General features: G+C 40.4%; 1 protein-coding gene across 4 annotated transcripts in view; it reads right to left on the bottom strand.

The window, feature by feature from the left end:
- ZNF521 (zinc finger protein 521) overlaps positions 1 to 15,176 on the bottom strand; it is a 275,007-nt gene that overhangs the window by 11,767 nt on the left and 248,064 nt on the right. For all 4 annotated transcript variants that reach the window (XM_012641756.1, XM_012641760.1, XM_012641758.1 and 1 more), the window contains one exon: positions 14,969 to 15,084. In XM_012641756.1, the coding sequence (XP_012497210.1) occupies positions 14,969 to 15,084 (116 nt within the window). The remainder of the gene's footprint in view (positions 1 to 14,968; positions 15,085 to 15,176) is intronic.

Consider the following 15,176-nt stretch of genomic DNA (forward strand, 5'->3'; position numbering starts at 1 on the left):
GGGCATTGATTTAAAAACTGACTGGCAGGTTTAGGATTTAAACTCTGGTCCACCAGATTCAAAAGGTCATCTGATTAGAATGGGAGAAGCACAGGGCATTGTAATTTATATTCAAAGGGTAACCTTTGTAGGAAGAAGGAGGAAGCCAAGACTCTTGCTTTTTCACTTGATAGGGACAAGGATTCCCTTCAACCCAAGTCCAGTAATTATGAAAAATAGATTATTGAACTTCTGTAAAAAGCAAAAGAAATGCCACTTCCATGTAGTGTATTATTTCTTTTATTAAAAACACTGCCACACTCCCTAGAAGGTAAACTCACATTAAGAGTAAGTCAAACATGTTATAAATCATTAAGAATAACAGAAAAACATCTTTCCTTATTATAAGCAACAAAATGCTTGTCTACTAGGGCATGTGCTTTTGTAAATACACGTCAAAATAAAACTGTGAAAGGACAACGGATTGATTTACATAATTAAACTATGTGAAGTATGAGCCACATCCTGAGTGTGTGTGCCAGACATGTGCATGTCTGCGCATGTGCATTTCCATGCCTAACAAGTATGTGTTACGCAGGGCAAAAAAATTACATACATGCATGGCTTCTACAGGTAAAACCCCTGGTGTTTGCCTTTGATCTTTCTGTCCCTCAGAAGACATACTCCTGCAGGGAGAATGCAATTAGAAGAGGCCCCAAGTAGCCCTTGCTTGAAATTCTGAGAAAGTCCTTTTAAAATGCAAATATTTCACAAGCCTAATTCTATTTGGTTGTCTCCCATTCTAAATAAAAAATCCTAGTTTGGAGAGAGGAGAAAAAATTTCACACTCAGGTTTGGTGCTTATTTTTCTTGCTTGCTCTTCTGACCCCTGTCCCCGTATGTTTTTGTGTATTGTAGAAGTTTCAGGTCCCCTTTCTTTAACAATCTCCCCTGCTCCCCAGCCCCTAAAACCATCCCAGTTTATTGGCAAGCTCCCATAGGCACACAGAGGAGAAATCAGGAATGCTTGAGTGTATTTTTTATTCTCTGATGAACCTTGTCTTAAGATATATTTTTATTCTCTCTTGTCCACCATTTCCCCTCGTCTTAGACTCTTTAAGTTCTTAAAATGGCAGAGCTGCCCTCACTCTCTGCCCTGCCTGGAAGAGCTTCTACTTGCTTCCAAACCCCCACGTGAAACTCCCCTTTTCTTCCCAATTCCTGGGCACCTTTTCTGGCTTTGCTTCCAGTCTCTGTGGGGCAGCTTCCTCACCCCTCCTGGTACACAGAACTACTGGAAAGATAGCCCTTTAATTCCTCCACACAGAGATGTGCTGTAGCTATGGTGAGAGTAATCTATAACCCTCACATCCTTAAATAATTTGCTACTCCAAGTTAATTTTAATTTATTATAATAAAGCAATATAATTAAAAAAAAAACTCTTTAACGTGAAGATCCTGGAAGAAAGGCAGTCTTGACTAGCAGAGGGCCGGGCGGCAGGCATGGTGCACACTCATGCGAATTCAGGGGTGAGCTGTAAACAAGTACACACAGTAACACCGCCACGCATAAAGGGCCGGGCGACGGGAGGCCTCATTCTAATCAGTCCTCAAAGGAACCTGCCATACAGAAGTGGCACTTATTCTAATTTAAAGCCCTCATGCTTGCTTCAGTGTTGCAAAATTTATAAAAGAATAACTTCATTAAACCGCCTGGCACTTCAAACACAAATGCAAACCAGCCACAACACAGAAGGAGCTGGACAAGAGAAAGAGAAATATTCCCATAGAGTTGTTAACTCCGATATTAAAATAGGGCCTGTGTGGCGGTGCTTCTCTTCCTGTGCAACTTTCCCTCACCAAGGGCTTCGGCCACAGGGCTCTTTACTCCTGTCACGAGGCCTGTTGCTCCTGCGAGTCTGCTTAATAACACTGAAAATCAGGCAAGGCGGTTCGGCAAGCCATGTCACATGCAGAAATACATCTGGCAGTACATAAATGAATGCTCTTCAATGTTCCCTTCCTGGTCTGCACAGGAGATTGTTTCTGAACACACCACTATTACAGTTCCCATTTACTTGGGTATATATTTCAGACTCACCTAAGTTGTTGAAAAACTAATGCAAAAAAATTTTTTTTCCCCCTTAACCCTGGCACTCAAGAAAGCAAGCAATAATAAGGGTTAAGTGGAAACAATCTGCCGAATCCATGCACAGCGCTGGAGAAAAGTGATTGTCATATCCTACAACGCACACTTTTAAGGACACTTCTTTTTCTCCTCTGCATCAGAGAACCGTAGAAATGCCACAGTGAAATAACTTCAGGCTGCATTCCTAAGCTACAATGCACCTGTGTCAGAACACACATCATTTCATGCTGAACTGTCAGCATATTTCTCAAAATCATTTTCTCTGGAATGCAATGAAAAGACAAATCTAGAAGCCCGCCTGAAAACGCCAAGCCTCTTGGAGAAAGTGTGTGTCATCCACAAGTTAAACTCCATGTGGTGATCTTGAGACATCCCAATAATGAATGATTCATTTCCTGCCAGTGTTTCTCATCACCCAACTACCTACGAATTTGTGTTAAGATTTTGCTTCCGAGAGAATAGAGTAAGTATTCAAAAATCTTGAAAATGGTAATCCATGGGTGGATAACAGGAAATGGCCTTAGGGTAAATAAAAGGTGGCTCTCCCCGAGTATTATAAAAGAAAAGGACGATTTATCCCAGTTGTCTTTCAGAATTTTGCCCTTGGTCAAAGAGAGACCTGTTATAGGATAATCAGGCCAGGCTGACTACAGAACAGACTGACACAGTGGATGTGAAACTTAAAGTCATCACCAAAAAATGTAGTGTGATAAGAGTGAGATTATTCCTAGGATAAACAAATACTGAAATGAATTCTCTATTTTCCTTAAACAATTGTTTCATAGTGCTGAAGGCTCTTTTACATCCAAATAATGCAATAGATGGGTGAAGGTAAGCTTGTATTCTTTTTGCCTCTCCATGAATAAAATGGGGATAATCAGATGGAGTGAATGAGCTAATTCAATTACAGGCAGCCTTTATGATATAATAAAATATGGATTATTGATCTTGTGGAGCTGGCAATGCATGATGCAAATTGAGTGAAGGAAAACTTAAAGATTTGAACTTGAGGCTATTTTTATTCATGCTTGATCTACTAGAACAGTTTTCACTTTTGAAAAACCACCGAAATAAAACAATGCTAACTAATTAAAACTGGTGTTCCAAAAGGGGACAAAAAAATAAAAAAAGGCTAACACAGACAATAGGGATGGGAACCTGAGAAGGCCCTTGTTATACCCCACAGTGGAGGGAGGAGGAATAGCAGGCTCTTCAGGCCTGTATGCGAAGCGGTAAGTAAAAACTTATTTGGTAAACCAAAATTCACTTCTTTTTTTTTTTTTCGAGACAGAGTCTCACTCTGTTGCCTTTGGTAGAGTGCCGTGCTGTCAACCTAGTTCACTGCAACCTCCAATTCTTGGGCTCAAGCAATCCTCCTGCCTCAGCCTCCCGAGTAGCTGGGACTACAGGTGCGCATCCCATGCCTGGCTAATTTTCCCATTTTTAGCAGATCTTGCTCTTGCTCAGGCTGGTCTCGAACTCCTGAGCTCCCGGTGCCTGGCCAAGATTTACTTTCTAGGCATCTTGCTACAAACTCAAGGGGTCCTGTAATAAGAATGAATATATTGTGGTGGCTTTTGCACTGGTGAGGCAGACTCGTTTGAAATACAATGTTGGGCTGTCCTAGCAAAATCCTTTGGTCTCTTATCTCTTAAAAAATGCAACAATCCACCCTGGTTAGAAAGAAAGCAGCTCTGAATATGAGGGGCACATGGAAAGGAAAGCCCACACAGCAAACACTAAAGGGAAAAAGGTGGTGAGCTGTGATGTTCAACGTACATTTATACATGTCAATCTTGCCTTCCCATTCCCCTTATAAATCTACCCCAAGATACCATGGCATGCTGATTGCTGGGTATGCTGCGCTACAAAGCGCAGGCCAGACTGTCCCCTGTGTTCCTTAGAAACTTCTCCCAGCTCCTCCCTACAGAGCTAACACTCTCCTCCTTTGGACGGAGTTCACCTCTCTACCTTTTTACGGGCCACATTGCGGGCCCCCCACATAGCAGCACAAACGCAAATATGCTGTTTTCTTCTCTATTTTTTTTTTAAGAGTAGAAACAGGCTCTGCGTTTGGGTAGGCACTCCTCCAAAGCACAGGTAAGTGTCCGTGTGATATGTTTTTGAAAAAGACTGCAGTGGAAGTGAGGAAGGAAGAAGAGATGCTAAACAATGCCGCACAAAGTTGCAGACTGTTCGGCTACAGTCCAGAAAATGAATCCAATTTTTCATTCTGTCATTATAAATATTTCATTGCAAATGGTACTGATTTTCTGCAACTGTGGTTAAGCAGAGGGCCTCTGTGTGAATATTTAAGAAAAAAAAAGGGGGGGGAAGAAGACAACGAAGAAGAGGGAGGGGGAATTAAAGGTTAGCAACCAATTAATTTCTCACTTGAAATGTAAAAGATTCTGGGAGAAATTCAACAGTGATGTAGTGTGCGACTCAAAGAAGAAGGGAAAAAAAACATTTACTCTGCTCTTCTTCTGACAGTTTCTCATAAAATATCTGCAGTCCATCTATCTTTTAGTACTCCAGGCTCCTCTGGAGAGCAGAAAATGGTGGTTTAAAGCTCACTTCAGTGCCAGTCTGCGGGAGATTGCTTTCCACAGGACCCCCGCTGATGGAGGCCTAGGGGAAGAGGCCCAGGAGTTATTCAATCAGCCGGAGACTCTGGGGCGGCTGGGGGTCCTTTGAGGGCTGATTATAAAGCTGCCCTCCTGTTGCCTGCCTCGGAACAGAACGAAATGAGCAGGCTCTTGCTGAGCAGATTCTGCAAGAAGGAATTTCACCTGTCATGGAGTTTGTCAGAATTTCAGGATTTATCTTGGTGCAAAATTAATAAAATACCAACCAGGATTTCAGGCTGACTACTCAGCTGTGTCATCTCAAAGTGATCTTTCACCCAACAAAACCTGGACAGTGAGGGCGGCCATTCTCGCCCCACTTTTCCTTCCGTGGATGAAGGAAGATGATGTGACTAATACCGCCCGAACGTCAGAATGAGACTGCGCGCCAATTACACACAAGGCTGCGTGGTGCGTGGGTGCTGCTGTCTTAATGCGTGGCCTCTCACCTTGCTGCTGGAGATCTGAAGTCAGCCGAGTCTGAGGCATAAAAAGGCCATTTCTGCAGTTTATACCACAGTAGGTCCCCGTGGCATCACATCTGTTAAATTCATACACTGGCATTTCAGGCCTGGGTTTGATTTATCTCTTAAAAAGGAGTACTAACAATGGAGTATGTTAAGAGCACAAATTATGAAACATTACAAATGAATCTTGAGCCAGCCATGAACAAAGTACAGTTTCACCTTTTGTTTTAATGCACCCACACTCCTCTGGTGTCCCCTCACCTTCTGGGCTCCCAGCGGAAAGCAGGAGGGAGAGAACATACAGGAGATGGGGCTGGGTGGGGTGGGGGGGTCAAGCCATACGCTTCTGTGAACCTCTGCTGGCTCTGGGCTGCAACAAGTTTGGCTCTTCCGTTCCTTCCACTTCAGAACAGGGCTGGCACAGCACAAATCACCACACAGCTCTCTTAAGTGAAGTTCTGTGCGGCCCAGGGCCCCGAGGCAATGAGCTTTGGTCCTCAGAGTGGGTGACATCGCACCACAGATGGGGTCAGTGTGTGGGACCTCAGTTGGTGCTCATGCCACCAGCTGGCCCAAGCCAATAGAGTGGGCAGACATTTCTCAGGACCACTGTCTCGCTTACATTCAACTTCCAGGGCACTGAACTCGGGTTCAGAACAGGGTTAACTTGGATCATGAGGCACACCTTGTGTTGCATCCCTAGCCTCCTGTCATGCCCAGGCCACGGGTACCTCTTGCTAATTAGTGATTGGCAGTGCATCCTCGGCTCTCAGAGTCAGCAATGGCTTTAAAACAATTGCTGCTTCTCTATTTTCTAATGGATATTTTCTAAACGAGACATTAAACAACGCTGTAATGCATTCCTTCCAGCTCTTCCCTTAGTTAAATGACAATTCTACTTTGGAGAACCACCTTTACAAATCGGTAGCAGTCTGACAATATTAACACCAAGAGAACTCAGAAAAAGTAACAGAGAGAGAGAGAGAGAGAGAGAGAGAGAGAGAGAGAGAGAACGAGCGTGCGAAAGTGAGCGCACAGATGGTGGGGGGGACGCAGGGTGCTCTCAGCAGGCTTCAGTGGAGACGCATTAACTCCACAGAGGGATAAGGGCTTCCCACCAGTACCGTCATGAATTATAACTGAGTATGGGAGTGAAGTCTTGGTGCCTGTCTCACAGCAAATATACTGTTCCATTTTCCTGCACGATCACCTTTCACCCTTATAAACTCAAAGCACAGCAAAGCACACTGCTGATATTTAATGGTATCACAGTAGCCTTTTATATGTCAGAAGGCACATAAGCTTAGCAGATGTGCCCGGTGGTGTAAGTTAGACAATTATAAAATTAAGTTTTGGCAATGTAAAAAAGGAAACCTTTTATGGGCGATTTGGGTTTCCAGTGAGAGATGGTCTTCTGCCAGCTGGGGGCACGGAAAACAGGAGCTGGCCTCCCAGACACGCGGGGCCCAAGGAAAAAGCCCCGTTTCTGCAAACCCTGCCCTCCTATGGGAAAGCAGTTCTTGCCCAGTTAGCTTCCCACTCACTCATTCAATGAAGTTATCAATGAAGGAGACCTGTTATTTTAGGCAGTTTAAAATTTCACCCCTTTTAAAGGACTCGTTTACCCTGCCTTTCACTCCCGTTTAAAGCCTCAGAGTTGCTGTTCTAAATGACAGCACCGCAAGCACAGCTTTTAAGCGCTATTCATCTCGCCGCCACATCTCGGGCTTTTACAGAACACTACTCTCTCTCCAATAAGGGGAACTTACTCCTTCATAGCTGCAGGGCAGAGCCTGTTCTGAGCTGTAGATTCACTGCAAATATAACAATAAAGGATACAAATGTGAATTCCTCTTAAAATACACGTCTGGCTCTGAAGCTGCCTTGCCTTAGCAAACTCGATCAAGAGCAGCCGATCCATCTTTCTCCAAATGCACAGCAGCAGCTCGTTTCACCTGGCTGTCCAAGGGATCGCCACATCGATGGATCAAGAAGATGCTGGAATGAATCCCTGGCTCATTTCAGGGCACTTAGAGTTGATGTCTGTGATTACCATCTTTCTTACCCTAACTGTCACAACAGTTGGATAGGGAAGTGGTGTTTTCCAATAGTTAGATGAAAGTTTGTAAACACAAAGAGTCTATTCTTGGCACTTTGTCTCTGCTAATGTGAGGAAAACTATCCATGTGTGGCGCAAACATCTAAAATAGGAACACATGTGGGAATCCCACGTGCCTCTCTGGATTGCAGAATGTTCTAGAAGTTTGAATTTCCAGATCTCTCCAAAGGATCCGACTACCAAGGCCTGAGACAGAGCCCTGTCTTTATAGGACGACCGTGCACGCAGGCTCTCCCTCCTAATGGAGGCAGATCTGGTGCCGTGGCAGCAGGCTGTCTTGGCGACATGGAAGACGGCAGGGCCAGCAAAGCCCAGCCAAAGCAGAATGTGGCAGAGGTGATGAGCATTGCCAGGGGGTGGGAGGGAGGGGGCTGCAGAACTGGCCATAGTGCTCTTCAGTACACCCTAGCTGGATGCTCCATAAAGCCGCACTGATGGCAGTTCGGAGATGGCCATCTGTTGTCAACTCTGGGCCAGACAAAAAAATAATGTAATGGCAGCTCACTAACAACAGGGCTGTTGGAGGAGGGAATGAGTCCTAGAATGAAGAGGTGGTGCTCCATCTTTTAATAGCGAAAACCAGCCATCGATATGAACATCAAGAAATTAATGGATGGAGAATTTTTAAAAACTGAGCTGGGGTGCTGTAGAAACGATTCAGGTGCAAATAAAGTGGTTGTAGCTTATTGCAATTACCTCTGTTGCCCTTACTTCAGTCATATTAACCACTTGATTCTCAAAAATTTGACTACCAGGACACATGGCGAAGCAGTGAGGGCCAAATTTAGAAAAAGGTGAGCCCAGGTTGTGCCTCCAAGCATGCACACACAGATTAGGCATTTATTGGTACAAAACGGGCAATTGAAAATGCATTTACTCATTTAGTCCAAATGAGTTCATTGTGACAATCACGCTTATCTTGCTGTATGCTTGCTTAACTTCTAGGTGATGTTTTATTAAAAAGCAAAATAAAACTATCTCACTTTTAGATGCATTATGAATGCTATAAAATTGCAAACCCCCTCCTTTGCTCAAGAAAAACCCTAGCTTTTTTGCCACTGCATAGATGATGGGGAGGGAGAGAGAGGGGAAGAGAGAAAGAGAGAGAAAGAGAGAGAGAATAATAGTCAAACCGAGGTTAGGTTAGCCATGTCCTATTTGTGTCCTACGTGATTAACTTTCTGCCTTCAATGGTAAAGCCAATCAATTCTGATTGAATTATCCTATATTAACAGCTGAAAGTGATCAAAAGCAATGGTGAAAACATAGCACCAATCAATAAATCAATGCAAATGATTTGGTTCCTAGAGATCCAATCAAATAAAAGAGATAGATCAATTTAACCACTGAGCAAATTAAGTGGAGGTTGCTGTAGCGCCAATTTACTTCCAAAGCCCTGCAGGCCCACAAAGCAAAGAAATGAGGCGATGTATAAAATGGACCAGTTCCAGAACCATGTGCTCATTTAACACAATTTACACTCCTGTGAATTTCAGAGTCTCTGTGATGTGTTTAAGGTCTGAGATTTCAGACCCAAGAACAGGAGATACGTGGCAGCACAGTGGATCTCAGGGAATGGAAAGCTAAGGAACCACACCATCCAGGAAGAGGTGGGAATTATGCACCACCCCCCCCCGCCATGCCAACTTTCCCCCAAACTTCTCATTATAGGGCCCAGAAATGCTGGGTCTAGACATGGCGATGGGCAAATATTTCCAACCCAGGGGTCCCCGAGGAAGACCACACGATAAGAGGCAAGGCAGGACAGGGTTTCGAGTTTTATAGTGTGAGTGAGGATAATGAAAGAAATTTTAAGCTCTGTTAGAAATAAAAATTAAACACATGAAAAAGACAGAAAAGTTATGAGAAGAAGATGGGGATGGAGGCAAAATAGCTTTGAAGGAACTTCCTTTAGATGTGCTGTGAGTAGCAATACACGTCCTTTCCATTCCTCCTGTTTGCAAAAGGAGATTTCAGCCTCGCTTGGAGGAAAATATGAAAACAAAATAAACTAAAACCTTTCTCTGAACCACAGCCAGATCCTACCTTGTCTTTTACGGAGGGGCAAAGTAAAACTTTTTGTCTTTGCTATACCTCTTTAACTGGGTGGAGGTTGGGGGAAAAGGTCAGGTTGTTTTCAAATACATTTCTAAAAGCAAATATACATGTTTAGTTTTACAGTTAGATGCTAAATAACAAAACAAAAACAAGATTCTAAATCACTTGAAAAAGGAATGTTTAAAAATAAGAACTTTTACCTGGAAACTAATGAATATGAAACTATGTCAAAGGATGATTAATTGGAAAATCATTTTAGCGAATGAGAACAGAGAACTAAGGAAAGTTTTGATATGTCTGGGACAGAAATTTTATTTCCAAATAATGAATCTTGATTTTGTTTAGTTAGGTCAGAACTAAGAAAGCAAAAAGGCCAGAAAGCCAGTGTTCCCTGAGTGCCGTATGTGTTCTTCTCATTGCACATCTGTCCTTCCAAACCAGCTGAAGTGCCTCTCACTTGACTTGCCCAGCTGGAGAAGAAACACCTTCCCTTGGAAGACTTAAAACAATTTATTACATATACCTCATACAGTGGCTATTTATATGCCTGTCATATCTTTTCTAGTAGACTTTAGATACATTTCTAATTATTTTTGGTATGTCATGAGTGCTGGCACCATGGTGAATTTAAAAAGATGGAACTATATTTTTATAAGTATTTTTAATAAATATATTTTCTTACCTGATAATATTAACAGCACTGGGACTCTAGCAGTATATAGCATAGCATTTGTGATTTGGACTATTAACAAGGACTCCTAAGTACCTCATCATATATTATTTCATAATTTGAGACACAAATTTGTAATGCATTTACTGAAAGGCTAGTTTAGGGCCAGTAGCTAAGTCAGCGAGTGACCCAGGGAGCCACTCAGTAGCTACATTTCCATGTTGTATTGTTGTCTTCTCTGTCCCATTCCATACGCAGTAATTCATTTTTCCTTCAGCAATATGACCACAAAAAGCAAGCACCAGTTAAACTGTGGGGTGAAAAATATGCATCGAAATCATGTGACTTGATGGAAAAGTGATTTGAGAAGAAAATCAAACAGCTATAGGGACAATTACATATTTAAACCTTAGTGACTTCTGAAAGTCCTGGTTTATCCCTCAGAATGTCAAATGACTGCTGTATTTTGAAGGTGGGAAATGCGGCATTCATGACTTAATAAAAGGAAGGGCTAGGTATCAAAATAATCTTTGATTCAAAAGGGATTCAGAATCTCAGAGCCTAAACTTTGTCTCCCTCTATCCCCACTGCAGGAATTCTCTCAATCTCCATTAAATTCATAACATGATACGTGATGGAACTTTCTATGTGGACACATTGGGAAGGGGATGATTCGAACACTGCCATCCAATGGCAGCTTCTCTAGAGGCACTAATTAAACAGCAATTAGTGTACTGAAAAAACGTGGCCTATTCAACAGGACTTTTACAAACACGCCACTTGCTCACACCTGCATAAACCACTCTGGGTACAAATATGCATTGCGGGATGTTATTCTTGGACCACGACCATCCTCTCTCAAAGCAACTTCCTTAAGTTCTGCTGAAAAATTTTGAGGTCTATTAATAAAAACATGTGAAACATTGAACATATTCATTCACTTTTAAAATAATATGATGTTCATTTAGTTCAAATAATGGACTTTTATTCCAAAGCACATCTCCCCTCCTACCAGCACGCTAGGTGGCCTTTGAAGTATATTACAATTTCGTGTGAAAATGGGAGAAAACTCTACCAAAAGGAAAAGATTATATCTTGCTAAAAATTTTATATATATATATATATATATATATATGTATATAGACACACACTGGAGTCTAGAACTTTTGGTCAGCAAGGTTTAGGGGTTGTGGGAAGAACACAGCTTCTACACTGGCAAAAGGTGTGTCCATTGAAACAGAGGTTTCATCTGGTCCAAATCTAAAAGGAGCTATGGTCGGTAATATTCAAAGAATGGTACCTGAGTGCTTAATCTCCTAAAGATGAACAGTGTATGATGAAGAATTATCTGAATTCTGACTGGCTTCATAGGCGATGTAAATGAAAGTAACATACTGCCATATATATGTGTATGTACATACATGTATACATATATACCCACACAGACATATATGGTGGAATGTAAACAGTAGCTTCTCTCTTCCTCTAAAAATATATATTCATATAAATAAATGTATGTATAAATAAATAAATAAAATATATATATAAAGCACTTATATCCACAAAAAATGCTTCATGTTTTTAACTGGGTATAAACACTGAAAGAAATATAAATGACTTACTATAGTCACGAAATCGTTTATGTACCTTTAAAAGACAGCCACAGTGATGTTGCTGGGTAATTCTAGATGCTTATCCTAAATTTACCTTATTATTCTCACCCTGATATGAGAGCCAAATAAATTGTATGCTTTAAAATTTCAAATAAGATTTCAGTTTTTCAGTTCTTGGACATTTAGTTTTATAGTCTCTCGTGACAAGCCCATCTTCTTTCTGAACTTTAGTGGCATAAAAAAGTAGATGAGTTCAAGTGGTTTAAAATTTATATTTATTTTGCATACCAAGGCATGAACTACCATGGGCTATAAAATGGCTTCATTTTTCTACGCTGTTGTTATTATTTTGGTTACAGATCTTATTTTCTATTGTCACCTTAATTTTAGTTGATTTAACAAAACTGTATCCTGGTTTCTGTACACTTACCATCCCCATTTTCTCTACGGAAAATAAAAGAAATCAATATTTAAAAGTTACATTAATTCCATCTTCTAAGCACTGGTGTAAAAGCAATTTGAGTAATGAAAGCAAATGCACAAGACCATGAACCCCTAAGGTTAAAACATAAAAATAAAAACATTTTCAAAATCAGAAAAAGTAAACTCGACCCTGATTCATTTTTCTTTATGTATTAATACTAAAGCCACTGCTATTACTGGGGATTTTAGAAAATAGACCTACACAGATATTCCAATGACTGGGTTATGGCTTTGTGAAATATTGACTTTGTAGTCAGTATTTCATCTCAGATTCATAATAATTACATACTAGCCACAAATATTGTTCTTATCTAAAGAATGATACACATATTAAGCCTGAATATTCACACCAAGATCAAACATGTATTATTTAGGGTTGTAGGATTGGAAAAATAAGGCTCACAGTTTTGGATTACAGAATAAGTCTTGTTTGTGCCTAGATCACAAGGTGAATGAATGAGTTAGAAATATCTGGAGTGATGTTTGACTTCTTAAGGTCACAAAGACTCAAAAAGAATTGTGTATTCTGTACAAAACTTCTATACTAGCAGTTCTCAAAGTGTGGCGCAAGGGATCTCTGTGGTCTCCTAGACACTTTCAGGAGGTCTGTAAAGTCACAACAATTTTCATAATAATATTAGACATTATTTGCCCATTATTTACACTCTTATTATCTCAAGAGGGTACAGTGGAGTTTTCTAGAGCATACCTGATTTGTGATGACATCATTTCTCTGACAGCTAAGCTAATAGAATGTGTGCTTGTACTCTTGTGTTTAACAGATTTCTCAGTTTTGACTTTTAATATGGAAAATATTGATAGATAGCAACTCACATAAACCAAAGCCCTTTGTGGTCCTCAATAATTTCTAAGAATGTAAAGGCATCCTGAGATCAAAGAGTCTGAGAATCACTGGTCTATACTAATTGTAGAAAAGAGTGAATACTGTAGGTTCCATGAAACCCTAAAATACATCATAAACGAAACTGGAATTGTGAAGGATGTGTTTAATTGCTTACTTTTGTCTGCTCTACAATGGGCCAGAGGCCACCAATGCCAGTGTTGGGTTCTTTTAATGAAAGACATTGAAGGTACTACTAGATTAGAATCTACTAATACAGTATGAAAGTGGAAGCTTGTTGCAAACAGTTCTTTTTTCCAAAAACATTAGCTAGGCATCAGTCTTTACAGAATCTCTACAACTTTGTTTTTAAACTATTCCTTAATTCTGCTTCACAGTTTACATACTAACATCATCACTAGGTGTACTGACCACATCCTTTGCAGATTCATAAAACCAAAACGACTTAATCTTTGATACCCATTGCAATAAGAATATATTATTTTTCAAACAGAAATTTAGATTATAACAAGATGTACTTTTAAACAATGGTCTAACTTGGCCTATCTTCTATATTCAATTCACAAACAGATGTGACAGAACAGAATTTTTAGAAGTGACAAAAGTTAAAATAGCAACTTTAATTTTGGTCCACTGACACATTATGACCATTAATTGTACTTATTCTTTCACATATTTTTCATTTTATCTCTTTAACTTGCTATTTGTTCACTTACAGAATGACAACTGAGGCGATGAACTATAAATTCCTTATTTTGACACACAATTTGCATAAATCTGGTTTCTCCAGAGCCCAAGCAGGCACAAAGCTGCCCCGGGGCCCAGTGTGGGATGGGAGACTGAGGAGTAGGTGGGCTCTGAGTCTCTTAGTCTTGCCTCTATCAGATCACCAAATCAGTTCTTCTTTTAGATATTTCCGGAGCTCCATACAAAAATTATTTGCACCCCCATTTTAGGCTAGATAACTTTATTGTTAATAATAATGCTCATAATAAACAAAATAATTTGGGGTTCAACTCTATTCTCCTCCATGGGAACCAAGAGCTAACCAAAAGCATGTTATTCTTAGATCATTTCATCAGAAAAATTAGGATAAAACATTACACCCATTTTCCAGGTGAAGTAACAGAAAAAAAAAAGAGTTATTTTCTTTTATAAGAAGTGACATTTTTGGAATAGAATACGGGTCTCTGACTTTATTCTTAACTACCAGTCTATGGCTAAGAATAATCAAAATAACCAAACATTTATGTTTTAGAGTTTATACCTTAAATCCATACCCTTATTTCATTTTCACCTTATAACAGCCCTGTAAATGTGAAGTTTGTTTATTATTTCTTCATATCTGAGTTTCAGAAAGGTCATGGACCAAGGTTTGTCACACATTGAGCAAGTGGAACACTCAAGGTTAAAGCCAACATCTTTGTTTGTCAAAATTTTCAACTAAAAGGCTATTGTTAAGTAAAAATTATTCTATTCCATTAAATGCAAGAAATACATACTGGACAAAAGTATAGCTTCTTTCTTCTCTTCCCTTCTGCTTTCCAATTTTAAGCCCCTCAGGACAACAATAACCTGGACATCCATCCAGCTTGGAGCCCAGTGGGAACAGAGCATGAATAAAACAGGATTTGGGAGAATGAGTCATGACAAGTGAGGTGAATGATCCCACAGTCCAATAAACCTGACCCCTAAGTCTATCACACTGGGTCAGAAGGTCCAATTATAGGTCTGTTCTAGTTCTTTTTATGATTGACAGCAGCCAGAGGCAAAATTACTTTGGTGTCTATTAATCCAGTCTCTAATTTTCCCTTTGCCACAATACACACAAAGCATCATGGTGGCCCAGGGTGAGAGATACTGTGAATCCAGATTTAAAATGCCCTTGTTTCCTATAAGAATAGCAACTGAGTTCAATCCCAGTCCTCATGAGAACATTACCTGCAGCTCTGTTTGGAAGAAAAACTTCTGTGGACATTGTGTACAGTCATAGATCTTGTCTTCTTGTCCATGGGCAGAGAAAATATGCTGCTGCAACTTGTTTGCTTGAACAAATACTGAAATGATAAAAAAATGGTGATCTGGGGTTATTTTGTTTCTGAAATGCCCTGAGTAGGTGACTCCCCAAGAACAGACAGAGCATTCTCCT

The sequence above is a fragment of the Propithecus coquereli genome, unplaced genomic scaffold, assembly GCF_000956105.1.
Source record: "Propithecus coquereli isolate 6110/MARCELLA unplaced genomic scaffold, Pcoq_1.0 Scaffold17, whole genome shotgun sequence".
Classification (NCBI taxonomy): Eukaryota; Metazoa; Chordata; class Mammalia; order Primates; family Indriidae; genus Propithecus; species Propithecus coquereli.